Source organism: Salvia hispanica, chromosome 1 (genome assembly GCF_029641045.1).
Source record: "Salvia hispanica isolate PSC_SH4W2 chromosome 1, Shi_PSC_v1, whole genome shotgun sequence".
In the NCBI taxonomy this organism is placed as follows: Eukaryota; Viridiplantae; Streptophyta; class Magnoliopsida; order Lamiales; family Lamiaceae; genus Salvia; species Salvia hispanica.
Window position 1 is genome coordinate 41,493,647 of NC_142692.1, and position 19,213 is coordinate 41,512,859.

The window sequence follows — 19,213 nt, forward strand, 5'->3', positions numbered from 1 at the left end:
TCTGCTTCGGAAGCATGGCCTCTCTTGAAAAAGAGCAAACGCCGAACTTGGCCACGCCCTACTAGCCAATACGACGGCCGGGAAGGGTCTAATCGTCGAGTGGTGCCACCAGCCCGAGGTGCTGGCGCACAAAGCCGTGGCGTGCTTTGTGACGCACTGTGGGTGGAATTCGACTCTCGAGGGGTTGAGCCACGGGGTGCCCCTCATGGCGATGGCGCATTGGGTGGACCAGAACACGAATTCGAAGTTTGTGGAGGATGTGTCGGGGGCAGGGGCGCGGTGCGGCAAAGGAGATGGGATTGTTGGGAGGGAGGAGATTGCGATGTGTATTGAGAGAGTTGTTGGAGGGGATGTTCATATTAGGAGGAATGCTTTGAGGTGGAAGGAATTGGCGGCGGAGGCAGTGGGGAAGGGTGGGAGTTCCGATAATAATGTTGAGGATTTTGTTTCCAAAATTATTCTTGCTTGAACAATTTCGAAGCTAAAAAAAATGAATGTGCTTAAACTTTATAATTAAAATATTCAAGTTCAGGCCATGCCATATTTTGTTAAGCTTAATTGTAGCAATATTGTGATATTTTATCGATAATTCACGACTTTTAGTTGATATTTTGAAGAGATTAATAGACTATATGTATCGTATGGGATTGAATCGTCACCTTTTTTCTTGACCAGAGAAACATTATCTCTTTGAGTCTTTGTTTGGATAAGCAAATGTGGTCTTGGCCATTCAATTATTCTAACCATGTTTTACTATTATAAGACTGTGGGCCCAAACAATGCTACTAGACTAGAAACATGACAAATATCTTTTGGAAACAACAAGAACGCCTAGAGAGAATGTATCTAGCTGGAGTGAATTATCTGTTTGATTTATTATCTCCATCCATAAAAAATAGTTTATTTTTATTTTTTAACAACCACCAATCCTCGTAGGTGGTCAGGTCGTCTGAAAAGCCGTATAAGTGCTGGCGTGTTTCATGAGCCATTGTGGTTGGGACTCGACTCTAGAGAAGACGAGCCACACGGTGCCTATTCTAGCAATGCATGCCGCAATATGAGGAGTTGAAGAAAAGTGTTGGGAGAGTGTTTTCAGTACTATTCAAAGAGACCAAAATTACAATTGTTTCTACTAAAAATAATTTCATCTTCTAGAGCACTACTTTTCTAGAAGAAAAAGGTGCTCTCAACTCAATTATTGACACCATAATGCATTCCAAAGACTAAGAATGCTCTGCCTCCAAATTCAAATTCTCTTCTCTGTCTCACCCTCTCTTATCAATAATCTATATTTGGTGTTCATATACACATATACTACAAAGGATGGGTATAGAAGTAGGTGCAGGTAGAAAGGCTCAAGTAGTAGTGATCCCATTCCCGGCACAAGGCCACATCAATCCGGCTCTAGCGTTCGCCAAGTGCTTAGCGTCCAAAGGCCTTCTCGTCGCCGTCGTCACCACCACTTCCATCGCCAAATCCGCAAACTTCTCCGACTGCACCTCTCTAACCCTACACACCGTGTCGGATGGCTCCGAGCACGTGGAGGGGACCGAGACCGTCGAGGCATACCTCAAACGTTTCAGGTACACAAATTAAGGATGAGGTTGGACCCCCTACCAAACTATTCTTTTACTTTCTTTTTTACAAAGTCTTCAAAGTTTAGGTAGATTTTTATGAAAAAGTTTTTATTAATAATTCAAATCACTTAAAACAGTACTTTCTTCGTATACTATTTAAAATCTCACTTCGTTTATTTTTAAATCTTCGAAATTATCCAAATTTCATATACTTGCTTATTGTGAAAAAGTCATTTATCAATGATTCAAGTCACTTAACAAATAGTACCTCCTTCGACCACCAATTAAAATCTCACTTTGACTCGGTGTGAATTTTAAGAAATTTGAAGGAAAATTGGTGGAAAAATTTAGTAGTGTTTCGGTCTCATTTTTTATATTATTAAAATTTTATAATGACATGCAACTAGTGTAATGATTTAGTGAACGGTATACAGTCTCTTTCCCAAAATGAAATAAACAGTGAGATTTTAAATTGTAGAAGTCCCGATATAACAAAATGAGACATAGCCTGAGTGAATATATTTATAAATAAAATTTAGCGATACTTTTTCCTGTGTTCGCACCCAGGTGCAATTTCTCCCGGAATTTGGCGGATTTCATGGACGACCACATGAGCTGCGCGAGGGCTATTATCTACGACTCGATAATGCCGTGGGTGCTGGATATCGCCAAGGACCGGGGCTTGGCCGGGGCGTGTTTTTTCACCATGAGCTGTGGCATCTCCGCTGTGTTCCATCATTTGGGACAAGGGTTGCTGCTTCGGTATCCGTACGAGGATGACGTGGCGGTGTCGCTGCCGGCTCTGCCCCAACTAGAGAAGAGAGATCTGCCTTCCTTTTGCCATGTGGTGGATCCTGAGCAATGCGCTGTGAAGCTTCTTACTGATCAGTTCTCTAATCTTGAGAGAGCGGATTGGGTCTTCTTCAACACCTTTGACAACTTGGAAACTCCGGTATTTTTCTTCTCTTTCGCCTGTAGTTTCAAATGGAATAAATTTCACAATAATTATGAGGAATTTTTATCATTATTTAATAGATAGAAAAAGTTACTATATATTGCATCTTACTTTTATATACTCCCTTCATTCTAAAAAAATACTATGTGCATTTGGGACGACACGAAAATTAAAATTTTTTAGTAAAGTAAGAAAAAAGGAGGAGAATGGTATAGTAAATTAAGTAGTATTAGTGGATAGTGAGACCTACGTTATTAAATTGATACTCCCTCCGTTCCATAGTAATGAAGGCAAAACTTTTCGGCACGGAGATTAAGAAAAATTGTGTTAAGTGAGTTAAGTAAAGAGAGAATAAAGTGGAAAATGAAAAAGGCAGAGAGATGAAGATAGAAAAAAGTAAGAGAGAGTAAAGTAGGTGTGGAAAAATGTGTTGACTTTTACTAAAAAGGGAAATGACTCTATTACTGTGGAACGGACGGAAATGGAAAAACGCCCCTATTACTATGGAACGGAGGGAGTATAACTTTCCAAAAATGAAATGCACATATTTTTGTGGGACGGACGAAAATAGAGAGTGCACGTATTTTTATGGTGCGAAGGAGTATTAGTTTAAAAATAATATGTGAGTTGAAATGAGTTAATAAAACATTGGGTCCACTACCAAAAATGGTTAAAAGTGAAATGTGACAAATTTTATGGGATAGACGGAAATAGTAAAATGTGACAAAATTTACTGAATGGATGGAGTAGTTCATACATTCTAAAAGAAATTTCTAAGAAATACTGCTTTCGTCTGAGATATAATCAAATTCCACTTTATTCATTTCAATGTGAATTTAAGAAATATGAAATGAAAATGGTTTAGAAAAGTTAGTTGAATATGGATAGCACTTTGTAATAGAATACGTTATATAGTATACAAACCAAAAAAAAAGTAAAATGAGATTTTTATTTTAACTATGGATATCCATTTAGTAACACAAGACTTTATTTTGAATACAAAGAAAATTTATATTAAGCCCAATATAGGTTCTCGAATGGATGAGAAGACGATGGGCGATCACGACAATCGGACCGACGTTCCTACTACTCGGCGAATCCAAGAAGCACAGCATCAGCCTGTTTGAGCCGAAGGCCGACGCCTACCGAGAATGGCTCGAGTCGAGAGATCCCAACTCCGTTGTCTACGTCTCGTTCGGAAGCATGGCCTCTCTCAAAAAAGAGCAGATGGCGGAACTTGGCCACGCTCTTCTAGCCACCGGCTACCACTTCCTATGGGTGGTCCGATCCTCCGAACTCGACAAGCTCCCTCCTGACTTCGCCAGTACCGCGGCCGGGAAGGGTCTAGTCGTGGAATGGTGCCACCAGCCAGAGGTGCTGGTGCACAAAGCCGTGGCGTGCTTTGTGACGCACTGTGGGTGGAATTCGACTCTCGAGGGGTTGAGCCACGGGGTGCCCCTCGTGGCGATGGCGCAGTGGGCGGACCAGACCATGAACGCGAAGCTTGTGGCGGATGTGTGGGGGGCAGGGGCGCGGTGCGGCGGCAGAGATGGGATTGTTGGGAGGGAGGAGATTGCGAAGTGTATTGAGAGAGTTGTTGGAGGGGATGAGATTAGGAGGAATGCTCTGAGGTGGAAGGAAATGGCGGCGGAGGCGGTGGGGAAGGGTGGGACTTCCGACCTTAATGTTGTGGATTTTGTTTCTAAGATTGCGTTTGATGATGGCGGTGATTTTAGCCCCACCTCTGTTCTTGTTTGAACAAGTTTAAGTTAGTGGAATGCGTTAGTGGAACTTGAGGTCATTAACACTACTTATACGGACGGTCAACAATAGTGTCGTCCTATGATTGCTACTGGACTATATTTTATAGGCCACCAAAATCACATGACTCTATATCATTTAATCTATTAACAATACTTAAGGACGGCCGACAATGGTGGAGTCCTATGATTTCTACTATACTATAATAGGCCACCAAAGCATTCATAACTCTTGACTTGGTTCATCACATCATACACCTCCATATACCCGGCCGCCTTCCCAGTCCAAAAGTCCAAAATCTAAGCATAGCAACATTTCAACATAGCCACATGATCAAATTCGCATTTCACAAATTTTCACAAGTTCTCATATAACATTCAACAAATCATTCAAGAAGCATCGCTTCGCGTTCATAATATTTCTAGCACATAAACAGGCTCTTCACAAGTTCTCATATTCAACAAATCGTCATTCAGAAAGCGTCACTTTTCATGCACAACATTTCAAAAAAAAAAAAAAAAGCATCAAGTTTTAAACACACGGCACAAAATATCTAGTACCTCTTTCTTTGCGGTTGAACGAGACGAGTTGCGGTGTTGAGCCCTTCGCATTTAGTTCATTTACAAAAAGATTACAAAGACATCCAAAGGTTCGAAAAGACTCTTGGGTCCAGAGCGGAAAGAACTGACGCTCTGATACCAACTGTAACAGCCCGCCCTCCTAGGGTATAATAAATGCGGCGGCTGCTACCCAAAACCAACTCCAAAGAAGTAAACAAAGACTAGGGTTTCATTTAAAGGGTATTGACCAAAAGAATTGAAAGAGATATCAGAGTATTAAATGCAACATCTTAACCTAGAAGTTCAAAAGGAGATAGATATCATAAATGAGGATCAAAACCTTAAGAGTACGGCATAGTATCCCAGACAGAATCACAAGAAAAGGCTAAGGCCACAACCAAAAGTAAGATGCAAATATTCCAAAAAGAAGTTCTAAAGGGTATCAAAAATTCAGCGGAAAACGACCAAGAGAGAAGCATAGCTATGTGTGACGACACAACTACACTTAGAGTTCAACACATCCATATTAATTTATTAAGCTGCTCAACACCCGCCACCGCTCGTCATCATTCAACCTGCACATAAGGAAAAACACATGTAGGGCTGAGTATTTTCAGTGAGCTCGTTGCCAAAACATTTTATAAGTTATGTCACCCTTACCAAGTGAACTCGAGTTTTTAAGCAGTTATAAAAGGAATATCACGAGTATCACAAAATATATTTTCATAGACTGGCCAGTCAAAATAACCTCCCATTTTCTCATCAATTAACAATCATTCCATGGTGCGACGAAAGTGTGGCCACACTTTTCGCCCACGAGACCGGCCGACTAGCAAGGACGGCTCTCGATCCCATCGTGTACACAGCCTGGTAGGGCTTGCGGCCCATACTCAGACCCGAATTCGTATAAGCAAATCAGATATCACATTAAAACAAACATAGGTATGGCATAATGGTTAAACCACCCTTATATCGACCAACAACATTTAGATAAAATAAAAGAGAGTTTTTAGAGTAAAGCCCACCTCGATTGCTTAGTTTTCAAGTAGTTTCGCTTTTCCGTTATCCGGCTTTGCAACCAAAGTTTCACCTTTTAATCACATAGGCACATATCACAAATTAGGTTCAATACTACTCTTACTCATGCATGTCTCATTACTTTTCCCTCTTCCCAACGATTTATCTTATCATCACTAATTAATCAAGATCATGTTTATCACACCATATTATTTAACTATCAAACACACACTACACCACACAACAACACACACACACACACGGTACACACACACACACGCCACACACACACTCGGCACACACGCATACACACGTTCCCACATCCCTTTTTATCCCTCTTTCACTCAACTAAGATGCATGAGGGTTCAAGAATACCGATTAATTGGTTGGAAGAAGAAAAGAAGAGGTAGAAGAAGAACAAACATAACTCTTAATCGAAAATACCTTTTTAGTGAAAAACAATCGGTAGAAAACAAGTATTAGCCTTGATTCTTCAAAGTTCTTGGATTAAACATCAATTTCTTCTCAAAGGATGAAGGATTAATGGAGTAATGTAGAAGAAAAAAAATGAGAGAGTGTATGGGGGAGGGTTTCGAAAATGTGGGGGCTAGGGTTAGGGGTTTTGGCTCTTATTTATAGAGTCCAACAAGATCTTTAGGTAATTAGAATAGAATATTTGGTAAGATCTCATTCTCCACAAATTAAATAAAATAAAATAATATTGTGAAGTAGGGAAGAAGAATTAACAAAAATAGATCCTAGGGCAAATCCCCATAATTTTCGAAAATTATGGCTTCTAGATAGCCAAGGTTTTGTTTTGGTATTTTTCCATATAGAATAAAATATCATGGTGCAAAATATAAATAAGGAAAATCCTCCATGAAGCAAGACAAGGGGCGATTTCTAGCCTTTTTAAATAAGGCATGGATTTTTGAATATTGACTAAAATAAAGTAAGGCAAGATCTCTTGAAGTATGGAAAGATTTGGTAGAATATTTAAATTCTAGGTATGGAAGGAAATCAAGTAAGGAATCAATTAAGTAGGCAAAATAATATTTTCCTTCCCACATGGGTGATTTTCGAAAATCACCTAGGGAAATAAGGGGCTCGATTTTTCCATCTTTAAACAAGGAAATAATTGGCTCTTGGAATTTAATTTGGATAAATATTCCAAGGATTAAATAAATTCCGGAGATATAGAAATTCTTTCTCCAAGGGGTCTAGGGTTCGAAAATTATAAGAATTAGGGTGACAAGTAATTATGGAAATTTTCTCTAATATTCTCACTCACCCTTAAACAATTAATTTACCACATAAATCACACAAATAAATTAATCACATGCCACATCATAAAGTCAATAAGTTTGACTTTTCAAACTTTCAACGCAAACCCTAAACTCAACTCGGCCATAGCATCACATGCAATAAATGCATTCACGACTCCACGTCATCAACAATTAATTCTAGGGCTAAAAAATTAGGGTTCTAAAATCCGGGATGTTACATCCTACCACACTTAGAAAAATTTCGTCCCGAAATTTGGTGCCTTTTACGGAAAGAGTTCCGGGTAAAGCTCTATCATCTTATCCTCATGCTCCCACGTGGTTTCCTCGGGCCCGTGGTTTCTCCATTGAATTTTCACGAAGGCAGTGGTTTTATTTCTCAAGGTTTGGACCTTTCGGTTTAAGACTAACTGGGGTCGCTCCTCGTAGCTCAGATCCGGGCTTACAGCAATATCCTCGTAACGAATCACATGCTTCGGATCGAACACGTACTTTCGCAATTGCGACACATGAAAAACGTTGTGCACATTCCCAAGGCTGGGCGGCAGCGCTAAACGATAAGCTACGGGTCCTACTCCTTCTAGAATTTCGTACGGCTCTATAAAACGTGGTTTCAGTTTGCCCTTGACTCCAAAACGCGCTATCCCTTTCGACGGGGATACTTTGAGGAAAACTTTATCACCAGCGTGGAACTGCAAGTCCGTCCGTCGAACGTCGGCGTACGATTTCTGTCTGTCCTGAGCTTCTTTCATTCGCGCGCGGATTTGTCGAACGATTTCGACCATTTCTTCGACTGCATCGAGTCCAAGCGCTCTTCGTTCGCCGACTTCATCCCAGTAGAACGGAGATCTACACTTTTTCCCATAAAGTGCTTCATATGGCGCCATGCCGATCGTTGCTTGGAAGCTGTTGTTGTAGGCAAACTCGATCAATGGGAGTGCGGTCTCCCAACTTCCGCCTCGGTCGAGCACCACGGCTCTTAACATGTCCTCGAGAGTTAGTATCGTCCTCTCGGATTGTCCATCGGATTGTGGGTGGAAAGCGGTACTAAAGTTTAAGCGTGTTCCAAGCTCGCGTTGTAGACTAATCCAAAATTTTGAGGTGAACTTCGGGTCACGATCAGACGTAATCGTCACTGGGACTCCATGTAGTCGCACGATCTCTTGAACGTAGATCCGAGCTAGCCTATCCGATCCATGGGTTACGGGGATGGGTATGAAATGCGCACTCTTGGTAAGTCGATCGATGATCACCCAAATCGCGGTGTTCCCTTTAAGGGTTTTCGGCAACGCAGTCACGAAATCCATAGCGATGTGCTCCCACTTCCACTCGGGTATCTCCAGCGGTTGTAGCTTCCCGTACGGTCGTTGGTGTAAGGCTTTCACCTGTTGGCAGGCTAAGCAACGTTCCACGAAGCTGCGACATCTCTCTTCATGCCGTTCCACCAAAAGGACTTTTTCAGATCCTGGTACATCTTCGTGCTCCCGGGGTGAGCAGTGTATGGGGTTTCGTGAGCTTCGCTCATGATCTCGTTCCTAAGACTCTCGTCGTTCGGCACACACAGTCTCCCTTCAAAGGTAAGAGCGTTATCGGAAGCCTCACTAAAACTTCCGGACTCACCGGTTCTCACTTCGACTCGAATCTCTTCTAATTTCTCATCTAGCCGTTGTGCTACAACGATCCTCGTCCTTAGATCAGGTTCTACTACTAACGCGGCGATTCGACCTTTCACGGTATCGGGTGTTCGAACTACTTCTATCCGCAACTTACTCAACTCTCGCACTAGGTTTTCCTCGGCTGTCAGAAAGACGGCGAGTTGCGATTGGTCTCTACGGCTTAAAGGGTCTGCTACCACGTTTGCCTTGCCGGGGTGGTAGTTGATATCACAATCGTAGTCCTTCACTAGCTCGAGCCATCTCCGTTGTCGCATGTTCAGATCCTTCTGCTCAAAGAAGTACTTCAAACTCTTATGGTCCGTAAAGATTTCACACCTAACTCCGTAGAGATGGTGCCTCCAAAATCTTTAGGGCATGCACTACGGCGGCTAACTCTAAGTCGTGGGTAGGGTAGTTCAACTCATGCGGTTTCAACTGCCGCGACGCGTAAGCGATCACCTTGTTGTTCTGCATCAACATGCATCCTAATCCGACTTTCGAAGCGTCGGTGTAAACTACGTAGTCGACTCCAAGCTCTGGCACAGCTAACACTGGTGCGGTGGTCAATTTCTCCTTCAAGAGTTGGAAACTCGCTTCACATTCCGGCGTCCAATTCACCTTGATTCCTTTCGTGAGCTGTTGGGTCATTGGGCTCGCTATCTTTGAGAATCCTTCTATGAACCTTCGGTAGTATCCTGCCAAACCCAGGAAACTCCGAATCTGGTTCTGCGTCGATGGCGACTTCCATTGTTGCACCGCCTCGACCTTAGCGGGGTCCACTCGGATTCCCTCTATTGACACGATGTGTCCTAAAAAGTTGACTTCCTTCAGCCAGAATTCACACTTGCTGAATTTGGCGTACAGCTTCTCGTTCCTCAACGTCTCTAGCGCGATTCGTAGGTGTTCTGCGTGCTCCTTCTCGTCCTTCGATTAGACTAAGATATCATCTATGAATACTAAGACGAACGTATCTAGGTACGGGTGGAAAATGCGGTTCATCAAATCCATAAACACGGCTGGGGCGTTCGTCAGACCGAACGGCATCACGACGAACTCATAGTGACCATATCTGGTACGGAATGCGGTTTTAGGGATATCCTCTTTTCGCACTTTCAACTGGTGGTATCCGGACTTCAAATCCATCTTAGAGAACACTCCGGCTCCTCGGAGTTGGTCGAACAAGTCATCTATCCTCGGCAAAGGGTATTTGTTCTTGAGGGTCAATTTGTTCAACTCTCTATAGTCGATACACATTCTCATTGACCCATCTTTCTTCTTAACGAAGAGCACCGGTGCGCCCCATGGCGAAACACTGGGCCTAACGAATCCTAAATCCATGAGCTCTTGCAGCTGAATCTTTAACTCCTCTAACTCCTTAGGTGCCATGCGGTACGGCGCCTTCGATATGGGGGCGGCTCCAGGTTCGAGATCGATCGTAAACTCTAACTGCCTATCGGGCGGCTGTCCAGGTAACTCCTCGGGAAAGACATCGGGAAAATATCGTACGACAGCAACGTCTTCGAGCCTCGCTTCCTCCTTCTCTTCTCCGTGGAGATAGACAAGGTAGGCCGGGCGTCCTTTCCTCAACATGGCAGTGGCTTGTAACGCAGAGACTACAGCGATTCGTCGGTTCATCGAGATTCCGTGGTACACGGCGGGTTCCATACCCGGGGTTTGTAGGGTTATCTGTCGTTTCTTACAACTAATCGTCGCGAAGTTCGCAGTTAACCAATCCATTCCTAAAATCACGTCAACGTCTCTCATCGCCATAACTCGCAGGTCGTGAACAACTAACTTAAGTTCTCCTAGTACAATTTCTACGTTCAAACAAAAACGAGAGATCTCTATCTTTCCTCATACGGGTGAGGACACCGTTATTCTATGTTCGGACTTCCTAGTAGGCAAACTTAGGGTATGCACACACAACTCAGAGATGAAAGAATGAGATGCGCCCGTATCAAACAAAACAACGATAGGGGTATCAAGGATTTCGCCTATACCTGCTAGATTTCCACTCTCGGGCTTTCCTTGCTCGACCTTGGGCTGCTTCTGCTCTATAGCGTACGCTCTAGCCGGGGCTGGAAGTCTTGGGCGGACAGGCTGCTGCAGCCGCAGTTGCTGATTCGGGTTTGCTCCCGAGCTCGTAGGTGGCGCTCTCGGCTGCTGACGAAAACCCTGATGGTTCTGCCTTGGTCCGTTTCCCTTGCTCGGACACTCCCTCGAGAAGTGCCCGTTTCCTCCACAATTGAAGCATCTATTCGAGTTCGGTCCTCTACACTGCCCGAAATGGTACTTGGCGCAAGCGTTACACTGAGGTGGTCTGGCACGGGGGTCGCTCCTTGGATTGAACGAAGTCTGTCCTCCTTCGTTGGGACGGTATCGCTTATTGTCATGGTGGATCCTACTCTCCTCCCATCTCCTCTTGTCATGGTTAGGACGTGGCGGGGGTAATGTCAGCGTAGTGTTCCCCGCGCTCCTCTCCTTGGGCATTGCTGCCTCAACATCGAACGCGAGGGCTAGCGCCTCGGCGTACGTAAGGGTTGTTGGTGCACGCAGCGGAAGAGCATGTAAATAAATCACATAATAATCAGATCTATTTAGCAGATTATTTAGACAAAATCTATTCGCGTAATTATCACATGTATCATGCTCATAACTTGAATTAATCATGCTTTAAGAATATTGAAAACCTAAAACATGCTTTTCTACGGAGTAGAATAATACCTAATTAATTCTCCAAAGAATTGAAGATGGCTAGCGACTTCTCCACGTGTAGCTTTAAGTACTAGACCACAAATCTTCTCTCTGGTTCCCGAACTGTACTCTAATATCAGTGTGGGCTGATCTTACTAGAATACTAGGACTTAAATAAAGAAGACAGAAGAAATCCTTTTTGGAATAGGACTCAAATTCGAAATCTCCTACAGCTGGGAGAGATCGAAATTTTCGAAAATTGCAATATGAGATATTGTGTATTTTCTGTCTCCTTTATTCTCCTATTTATATTAAGTTCCTTTTGGGCCCAGACAGGGATCTATGGAAGGCTTTGGATATGGGCTCATCCAATTTACTTTTTACTAATTAAATTGAACCCACAATTTAATATAAGTTATAATTGGAATATTACGAGCAGCCACTACAGAAGTAATATTGAACTCTCCCCATCCAAATCCGAAATTATAAGTAATCCGGGTTTCCGTTTATCTTTCATTTCCCGTGCTTAAGATTAATATGTCCATTAATTAATTAATGTCTGCTATTGACTTAATTAATTAACTTCTTATTAATTCCAAGAGTGGACTTAGCATGAAACACTCATTTATTATTCATAGAGTAATCATACTCCAACTAGCTAGGTTCCGAATAATAAAACTTAGTTTCGCGCTCCTCTTGAGGACATTATCAAACGAGACTCACCTCGTGCACGATTCAATATAATAGCAATCCTAGCACCGCTAGATATCGATCACCACTGCCCAATATATCAGGATAATTGGGCTACGAAAAACCCGCACCATTTGATAAGTCAAAGCAATGCATAATCAATACCGTATGCTCAATGCTAACCTACATTGATTAAGAAATAAATATTTATCAAGACCTCGCCTTTCAGTAGATAGCCCAAGGCAAGTCTTGCTGTTAGATCCGTTCAGTGCTATACCACACCAATGTCATCTTATTTCAGTAAGGCTTAGAAATATACGGACTGACATTGCAACCTTTCTCGATGGGTAGTCTAATTCCATCTAGGTTGTGAAATTCATATTTTTCTTTGTTTAGAACTGACCGTATTACCTTAAAGTGGACGACGCCCACAACCGGTCTACTAAAACAAAGACTTAGACTTTGTTAAGTTAACTTATACATTTAAACATGCATTAACATCCATTAAATGTAAAACATAACAACATTATGACAAAAATAATCTGTTTTATTCATTGGAAAATAAAATAAGAGTTTTACAGTATTCAATCACTCGAAACGTGATTTCTAGTATACAAACTCTAACAATCTCCCACTTATACTCAAAACACTTTCGAGTATACAAAATGTGCTAACGTCTAAATCTCCCACTTATACTGAAAGCGGATTGAGGTCTTGAATTAGTCGAACTCCCATTCCTTCAACATGGCTTTCATACGGCTTTACCGCTAACGCCTTCGTGAAAGGATCTGCCAGGTTGTTTTCTGACTCAATCTTGACCACTTGTATGTCTCCTCTCTGCACTATATCTCGAATGATATGATACTTCCTCTCTATGTGCTTGCTCGCCTTATGAGCCCGTGGTTCCCTCGAATTTGCCACAGCACCAGAGTTATCACAATAAACAGTGATGCGCTTGGGCATATTCGTAACCACACCTAAGTCCAGAAGGAAGTTCTTAAGCCATACAGCCTCCTTTGCAGCCTCCGAAGCGGCTACATACTCGGCTTCCATGGTAGAGTCTGCAATGCATTTCTGCTTTACACTCTTCCAAACTATAGCTCCACCTCCTAAGGTAAACACATATCCGGAAGTTGATTTTCTCGAATCCAGATCAGCCTGAAAGTCTGAATCTGTATATCCTAAAGGACAGAGCTCGGCTGCATTGTAAACTAGAACATAGTCCTTAGTCCGATTAAGGTACTTGAGTATGTTCTTTACGGCAGTCCAATGTCCTTGGCCGGGATTTGATTGATATCTTGCTACCATGCCAACAGCAAAGCAGATATCGGGTCTAGTACAAAGCATAGCATACATGAGACTACCAACTGCCGAGGCATATGGTATTCTTCTCATCTCTGCTATCTCAGATGCTGTCTTAGGACACATCTCTTGAGACAACTGGATGCCATGTCTAAAAGGTAGGAAACCTTTCTTGGCATCTTGCATGCTAAAGCGTCTAAGTACCGTTTCGATGTAAGATTCTTGGGATAAGCACAACATTTTCTTACCTCGGTTCCTAAGAACCTTGATACCGAGAATGTGTCCCGCATCACCCATATCTTTCATCTCGAACTGGCTGGACAACCAAGTTCGCACTGATGACAACATCTTTTTATTGTTTCCAATTAGAAGAATGTCATCTACATACAAAACTAAGAACACAACATTTCCTTTTTCAACCTTCTTATACACGCAGCTTTCATTAGGGCATTTTTCGAATCCAAACTTTTGAACAGTTTGATCGAAACACTGGTTCCATGATCTAGATGCTTGCTTGAGACCATAAATGGCCTTCTTAAGCTTCCAAACCATGTGTTCCTTGCCCTTCACTACATAGCCTTCGGGTTGTTCCATGTAGATGGTCTCCTCAAGACTCCCGTTTAGAAACGCAGTCTTAACGTCCATCTGCCATACTTCCCAATCCATGTAAGCTGCTATAGACAAAAGTATACGGATCGATTTGAGCATGGCCACTGGGGAGAAGGTCTCATCGTAATCGATACCTTCCTTTTGGGTATACCCCTTAGCCACTAGTCTTGCCTTGAAGACTTTAACTCGTCCATCGGGTCCACGTTTACGTTTGTATATCCACTTGCTCCCAATGGCAGTACAGCCTTCGGGTAGGACAGACAAATCGTAGACGTCTTTGTCTAACATAGATTGTAGTTCCGAATCCATTGCTTTCACCCATTCGCAATGATCGACATCAGCCTGCGCCTCTGCAAAATTCCAGGGATCCAGTACATTGCTGTCCGAGGAGTGATCCATACACTCACCCAAACCAATGTATCTATCGGGCTCATGAGAGACCCTCCCACTGCGGCGCGGCACTACAATATCTGGAGTATTAGTTGAAGTTTCTGGAATTGTTGTTACACTTGGTAATTGTTCTTGGTTAATGGAAGTTGAAACTTGAGTTAGCTCTTCTAGAGCAATCTCACTGCTGGACTTATGATTCATTACATAGTCTTCCTCTAAGAATGTGGCATGAGTGCTCACAATCACTTTCTGATCTCTGAGACTATAGAATTCATAAGCTTTCGTTCCTCTAGGGTATCCTATAAACACGCAAACCTCAGTCCTAGATTCCAGCTTAGTTGGATCCTTTTCCAATACATGAGCCGGACACCCCCATACTCTGAGATGTTCTAGATTGGGCTTACGCCCATTCCACAACTCATATGGGGTAGTAGGAACAGATTTAGAAGGTAAGACGTCTAAGAGATAGTTTGCAGAAAGCAAAGCATGACCCCAAAACGAAACAGGTAACCGTGCATAACTCATCATCGATCTGACCATATTTAATAAGGTCCTATTCCTTCTTTCAGCCACGCCATTCTGCTGGGGTGTGCCCGGCGCAGTCGTTTGGGATTCAATCCCAGCTACCGATAAATAGTCCAAAAACTCGGCACTTAGGTATTCGCCTCCGCGATCAGATCGCAGGCATTTGATACTCTTACCATGTTGCGTCTCTACTTTAGCCTTAAACTCCTTGAACTTGTCAAAAGTTTCAGACTTGTAGCGCATCAAATAGATGTATCCGATTTTCGAGTAGTCATCTGTAAAGGTGACGAAATATCGAAAACCGCCCCTTGCCTCGGTTGACATTGGTCCACACACATCAGTATGAATGAGCTCAAGTACTTCTTTGGCCCTATTCCCCTTTGATCTAAAAGATCTCTTAGTCATCTTGCCTTCGAGACAGGACTCACACTTCGAAAACGGTTCCTTCTCAAGACCTTTAATAAGATCTTGATCAACCATCGCATGAATCCTTCTTTCGTTGGCATGACCAAGTCTAAGGTGCCATAAGTATGTTTCATTCATTGAAGTTGAAGGTTCTTTTCTTTTCTTAGAAATTTTCGATGTAGCATTGAGTTCTGATTTACGTTGATTAAATTGTGTAGAAGTGATCGTGTACAGATTGTTTTCCATGATACCGCGACAGATATAAGAACCATCTTTCTTAATAACGTAATTGTCATTAAAAGAAATCGAATATCCATCATAAGACAATTTAGAAACTGAAATTAAATTTCTTCTAAAAGAGGGTATCAACAAAACATTCTTCAAAATCAAAAAATCTATCACTAGAAAAACGTAAATAAACGTCTCCCACTGCAACGGCCGCCACTTTCGTAGCGTCGCCCAGCTGGACCTCTATCTCACGATCATGTAGCCGTCTTGTCACCTGCATCAAGTCAGGATCAAAACATATATGATCAGTTGCTCCAGTATCAATAACCCAAGTATGAGTAGATGTCAAAGCCAAACATGACTCGACTACTAGAGCATGGTGCATACCTGTAGCCTTGCCCTTTTTAGGACAATCTGGCTTCCAATGACCTTTCTCTCCACACTTGAAGCATTTTCCAGTTTGCTTCTTGTCACCCCGCTGTTTCTTCTTTCCCTTAGCATTGTTGACTGCTACTTGGTTCGGTGCCTTTTTCTTTCCTCTTCTAGCCTTAGAGCCAGAGGAATTAGGCGCGATACTCATCATAGCTACTTTAGCTTGAACCATAAGGTCCTCCGCCGACTGAAGTTCAGTCAGCAACTCTGCTAAAGTATAATTCCGTTTGTTCATCTCAAAGTTGAGCTTGAACTGCTGGAAGCTAGGGGGAAGACTCTGAAGGATTATAGTAACCTGGGACTCGGGATCGATCGTCCCTCCCAATACCTCAATCTGGTTGAGGTGACTCATCATCTCGAGGACGTGTTGCCTCACAGACGAGCCTTCCTTCATAGACTTCGTCATGATACTCCGAAAGGCTTGAGACTTAGCCGTTCGATTCTGAGTACCAAAAAGATTTGCGAGATTTGTCATGATCTCGGCGGCAGCTTCCATGGCAGAATGCTGATGCTTGAGTACTGATGACATAGAAGCCAACATGTAGCACTTAGCCATCTCATTCGCCTTATGCCACCGTCTATGCGCATCTCGCAATGCTTGGCTGGCACTAGCAGCCGGGACAGCTGGGCGTGGAGTAGTGAGTACGAACTTGTACTCTTCTGCTGTGAGAACGATATCCAAGTTTTGTTTCCATTCGATGTAATTTTGGCCTTCGAGTTTGTTTTCTTTGAGAATGGCAGAAAGAGGATTAAAAGACATCTTGACGAATTTTATTGCACTGCTAACAGAAGATTTTACTATTTGTCATAAACTTATGTAAGGAAATTGAGTAGATTAACCATAAAACTTTTCAAAATCTTACAACAGCAAAATTAATAAATTGTATCCTCCTCAGGAGGTTAATACGCATTAAAATTTCGACAATTTACTGGTCACAACACCGACATATCAATAGCTTCCTCCTCTGGAGGTTGACATGTCAAATGCTTCCTAAGCACGACCACCTGGTTTAGCATTACAGTATTTTATTTCTACAACACACTCCCATAACAATGTTCATGTGTTGATAACAAAATCAAGCTATCTCATAAATTCCGATTGAACCCTGAAACTCGCAATTCCTTAGGATTATTGTCCCTACTCTGTAGGTGGCGATAATATTAGGAATCACTTTCTAGTTCACTCTATTCATTATTTGAGAAGTCCGCCCTTATGAACTTACTGTTTTCGTAGGATTATTGTCCCTACTCTGTAGGTGGCGATAATATTAGAAAATCAGCTTCACAAAATTTGGCAGTCCAACCGATGGAGACCATATATAAACCATTAGTTCATAATTATCGCTTAGATATTTGGGTTATGGTTTTAATTAATTATCCTTTAGCCTTAAGGCAGATTAAGACTAATTAAATTCTGTTGGTATTTAATTTACTGGATAATTAAATCTTTTATAATCTTTAATATCTTAATATAGAAACTATTAATCTAGAATTTAATTCTCATTCATGTCTTACTATAAGATATATCTAAAATAAAATACATTATTTATAATCTTAATTAGACATGAAAAATCAAATTCATATAATTTCCAAGTTCAAGATTAGGAAGAATATCAATTATATTATTTAATGTATTCTTATATATATCATATCTTATAATAGATTCTAGATATATATTATAATTAGGAAACTATTAAATTATTCTTATCTATATCATCTAGGATATAAAATATTCATAGATATAGAAAATAATCCAAATATTCCTAAAATCTAGGGAAATCTTCCCAAAATGTTTTATTTCATTAAATAATATTATTTTTAATGATATCTATTAATTAAACAATTAAATAATCATTAAAATAATCTTTCGTCAATTTCTAGAGATTCGAGGTTGGCACGAATCTACACAACGAAGATACGAAGATATCCCCGGAGATTCTCGCCGGGACGGCGTGTTCGCCCCCCGACGACCGCCGGAAAACCCGCGCCTTACGGCGCGCTCTTCCTTCTCCCTTCTTCCTCCCGGCGGACAACCGCCGAGATTTCACCCTCCGTCGTCGTCGAGCCAGAAGGCGCAGCCAGAGCCACGACCTCCCGGCGATCTCCCACTGCCCGACGAGCTCGCGCGCACCAGCAGCCGGCGGCTGCTCTCGGTTGCGCCTCGCTAGGGCTGGGTCGGCTAGGGTTTCGGTATTAGGGTTAGGGTTAGGGTTTTGCGAAGAAGACCGGCGCCTCGGTGGTTCTCGGACGAGCCACCGTGCCAGGCTTCCTCCGTCCGACGCGTCTGGTGCCGCCTGGGCTCGCGGTCTCGATCGGCGGCGCGCGCGAGCCCCTGCTCGCATGCGCGTCGCCGCGTGATCGCACGTCCTCGGCTCCTGTCGCGTCGCATCGCGTTTGATCGGGGCCGGCTAGGGTTTGGCGGGCTTGGCCGGTGGCGCGCGCGAGCCCTTGCTCGCCGGCGCGTCGCCCCATGCCCGTCGCCCTCGGCTCCCACTCGATTGGCAACCCTCTTCGATCGATCATAGCGCAATTCGTCCCGGCGCAAGCGCCGACGAATCGCACATCTAGTTCGTTCGAATAATTCAAGTTCTATGATTCGAATGTTCTTGAGTTCAACATGCATAAACAAAAAAAATAAAAACACAAGAACATGCTTCGTAATCAATCAAGACATGCATACATGAATTTCGCGAAATTTAAATCCAAATAATCAGAGCCAAAGACTGGCTCTGATACCAATTGTTGGTGCACGCAGCGGAAGAGCATGTAAATAAATCACATAATAATCAGATCTATTTAGCAGATTATTTAGACAAAATCTATTCGCGTAATTATCACATGTATCATGCTCATAACTTGAATTAATCATGCTTTAAGAATATTGAAAACCTAAAACATGCTTTTCTACGGAGTAGAATAATACCTAATTAATTCTCCAAAGAATTGAAGATGGCTAGCGACTTCTCCACGTGTAGCTTTAAGTACTAGACCACAAATCTTCTCTCTGGTTCCCGAACTGTACTCTAATATCAGTGTGGGCTGATCTTACTAGAATACTAGGACTTAAATAAAGAAGACAGAAGAAATCCTTTTTGGAATAGGACTCAAATTCGAAATCTCCTACAGCTGG

General features: G+C 42.4%; 1 protein-coding gene across 2 annotated transcripts; it reads left to right on the forward strand.

Moving 5' to 3' along the window:
• Positions 1-334: 334 nt before the first annotated feature.
• On the forward strand, positions 335-4,342 carry LOC125221923 (UDP glycosyltransferase 9-like). Of its 2 annotated transcripts, none has more exons than XM_048124264.2 (3): positions 335-1,583; positions 2,145-2,529; positions 3,562-4,342. In XM_048124264.2, exons 1-3 carry the CDS (start codon positions 1,324-1,326, stop codon positions 4,288-4,290), a joined length of 1,374 nt encoding a protein of 457 aa, XP_047980221.1. In that variant the 5' UTR covers positions 335-1,323; the 3' UTR covers positions 4,291-4,342. The 2 variants fall into 2 exon arrangements, with proteins under 2 accessions (XP_047980221.1, XP_088919314.1); XM_089063188.1 differs by having other exon boundaries at positions 1,472-1,603.
• Positions 4,343-19,213: the final 14,871 nt, after the last annotated feature.

Excerpts from the sequence above, each read along its gene's own strand:
- LOC125221923 (XM_048124264.2), top strand. The coding sequence starts at position 1,324 with ATGGGTATAGAAGTAGGTGCAGGTAGAAAGGCTCAAGTAGTAGTGATC. Across the intron at positions 1,584-2,144 it reads GCATACCTCAAACGTTTCAG|GTGCAATTTCTCCCGGAATT; the intron begins GTACACAAATTA and ends GTTCGCACCCAG. Across the intron at positions 2,530-3,561 it reads TTGACAACTTGGAAACTCCG|GTTCTCGAATGGATGAGAAG; the intron begins GTATTTTTCTTC and ends AGCCCAATATAG.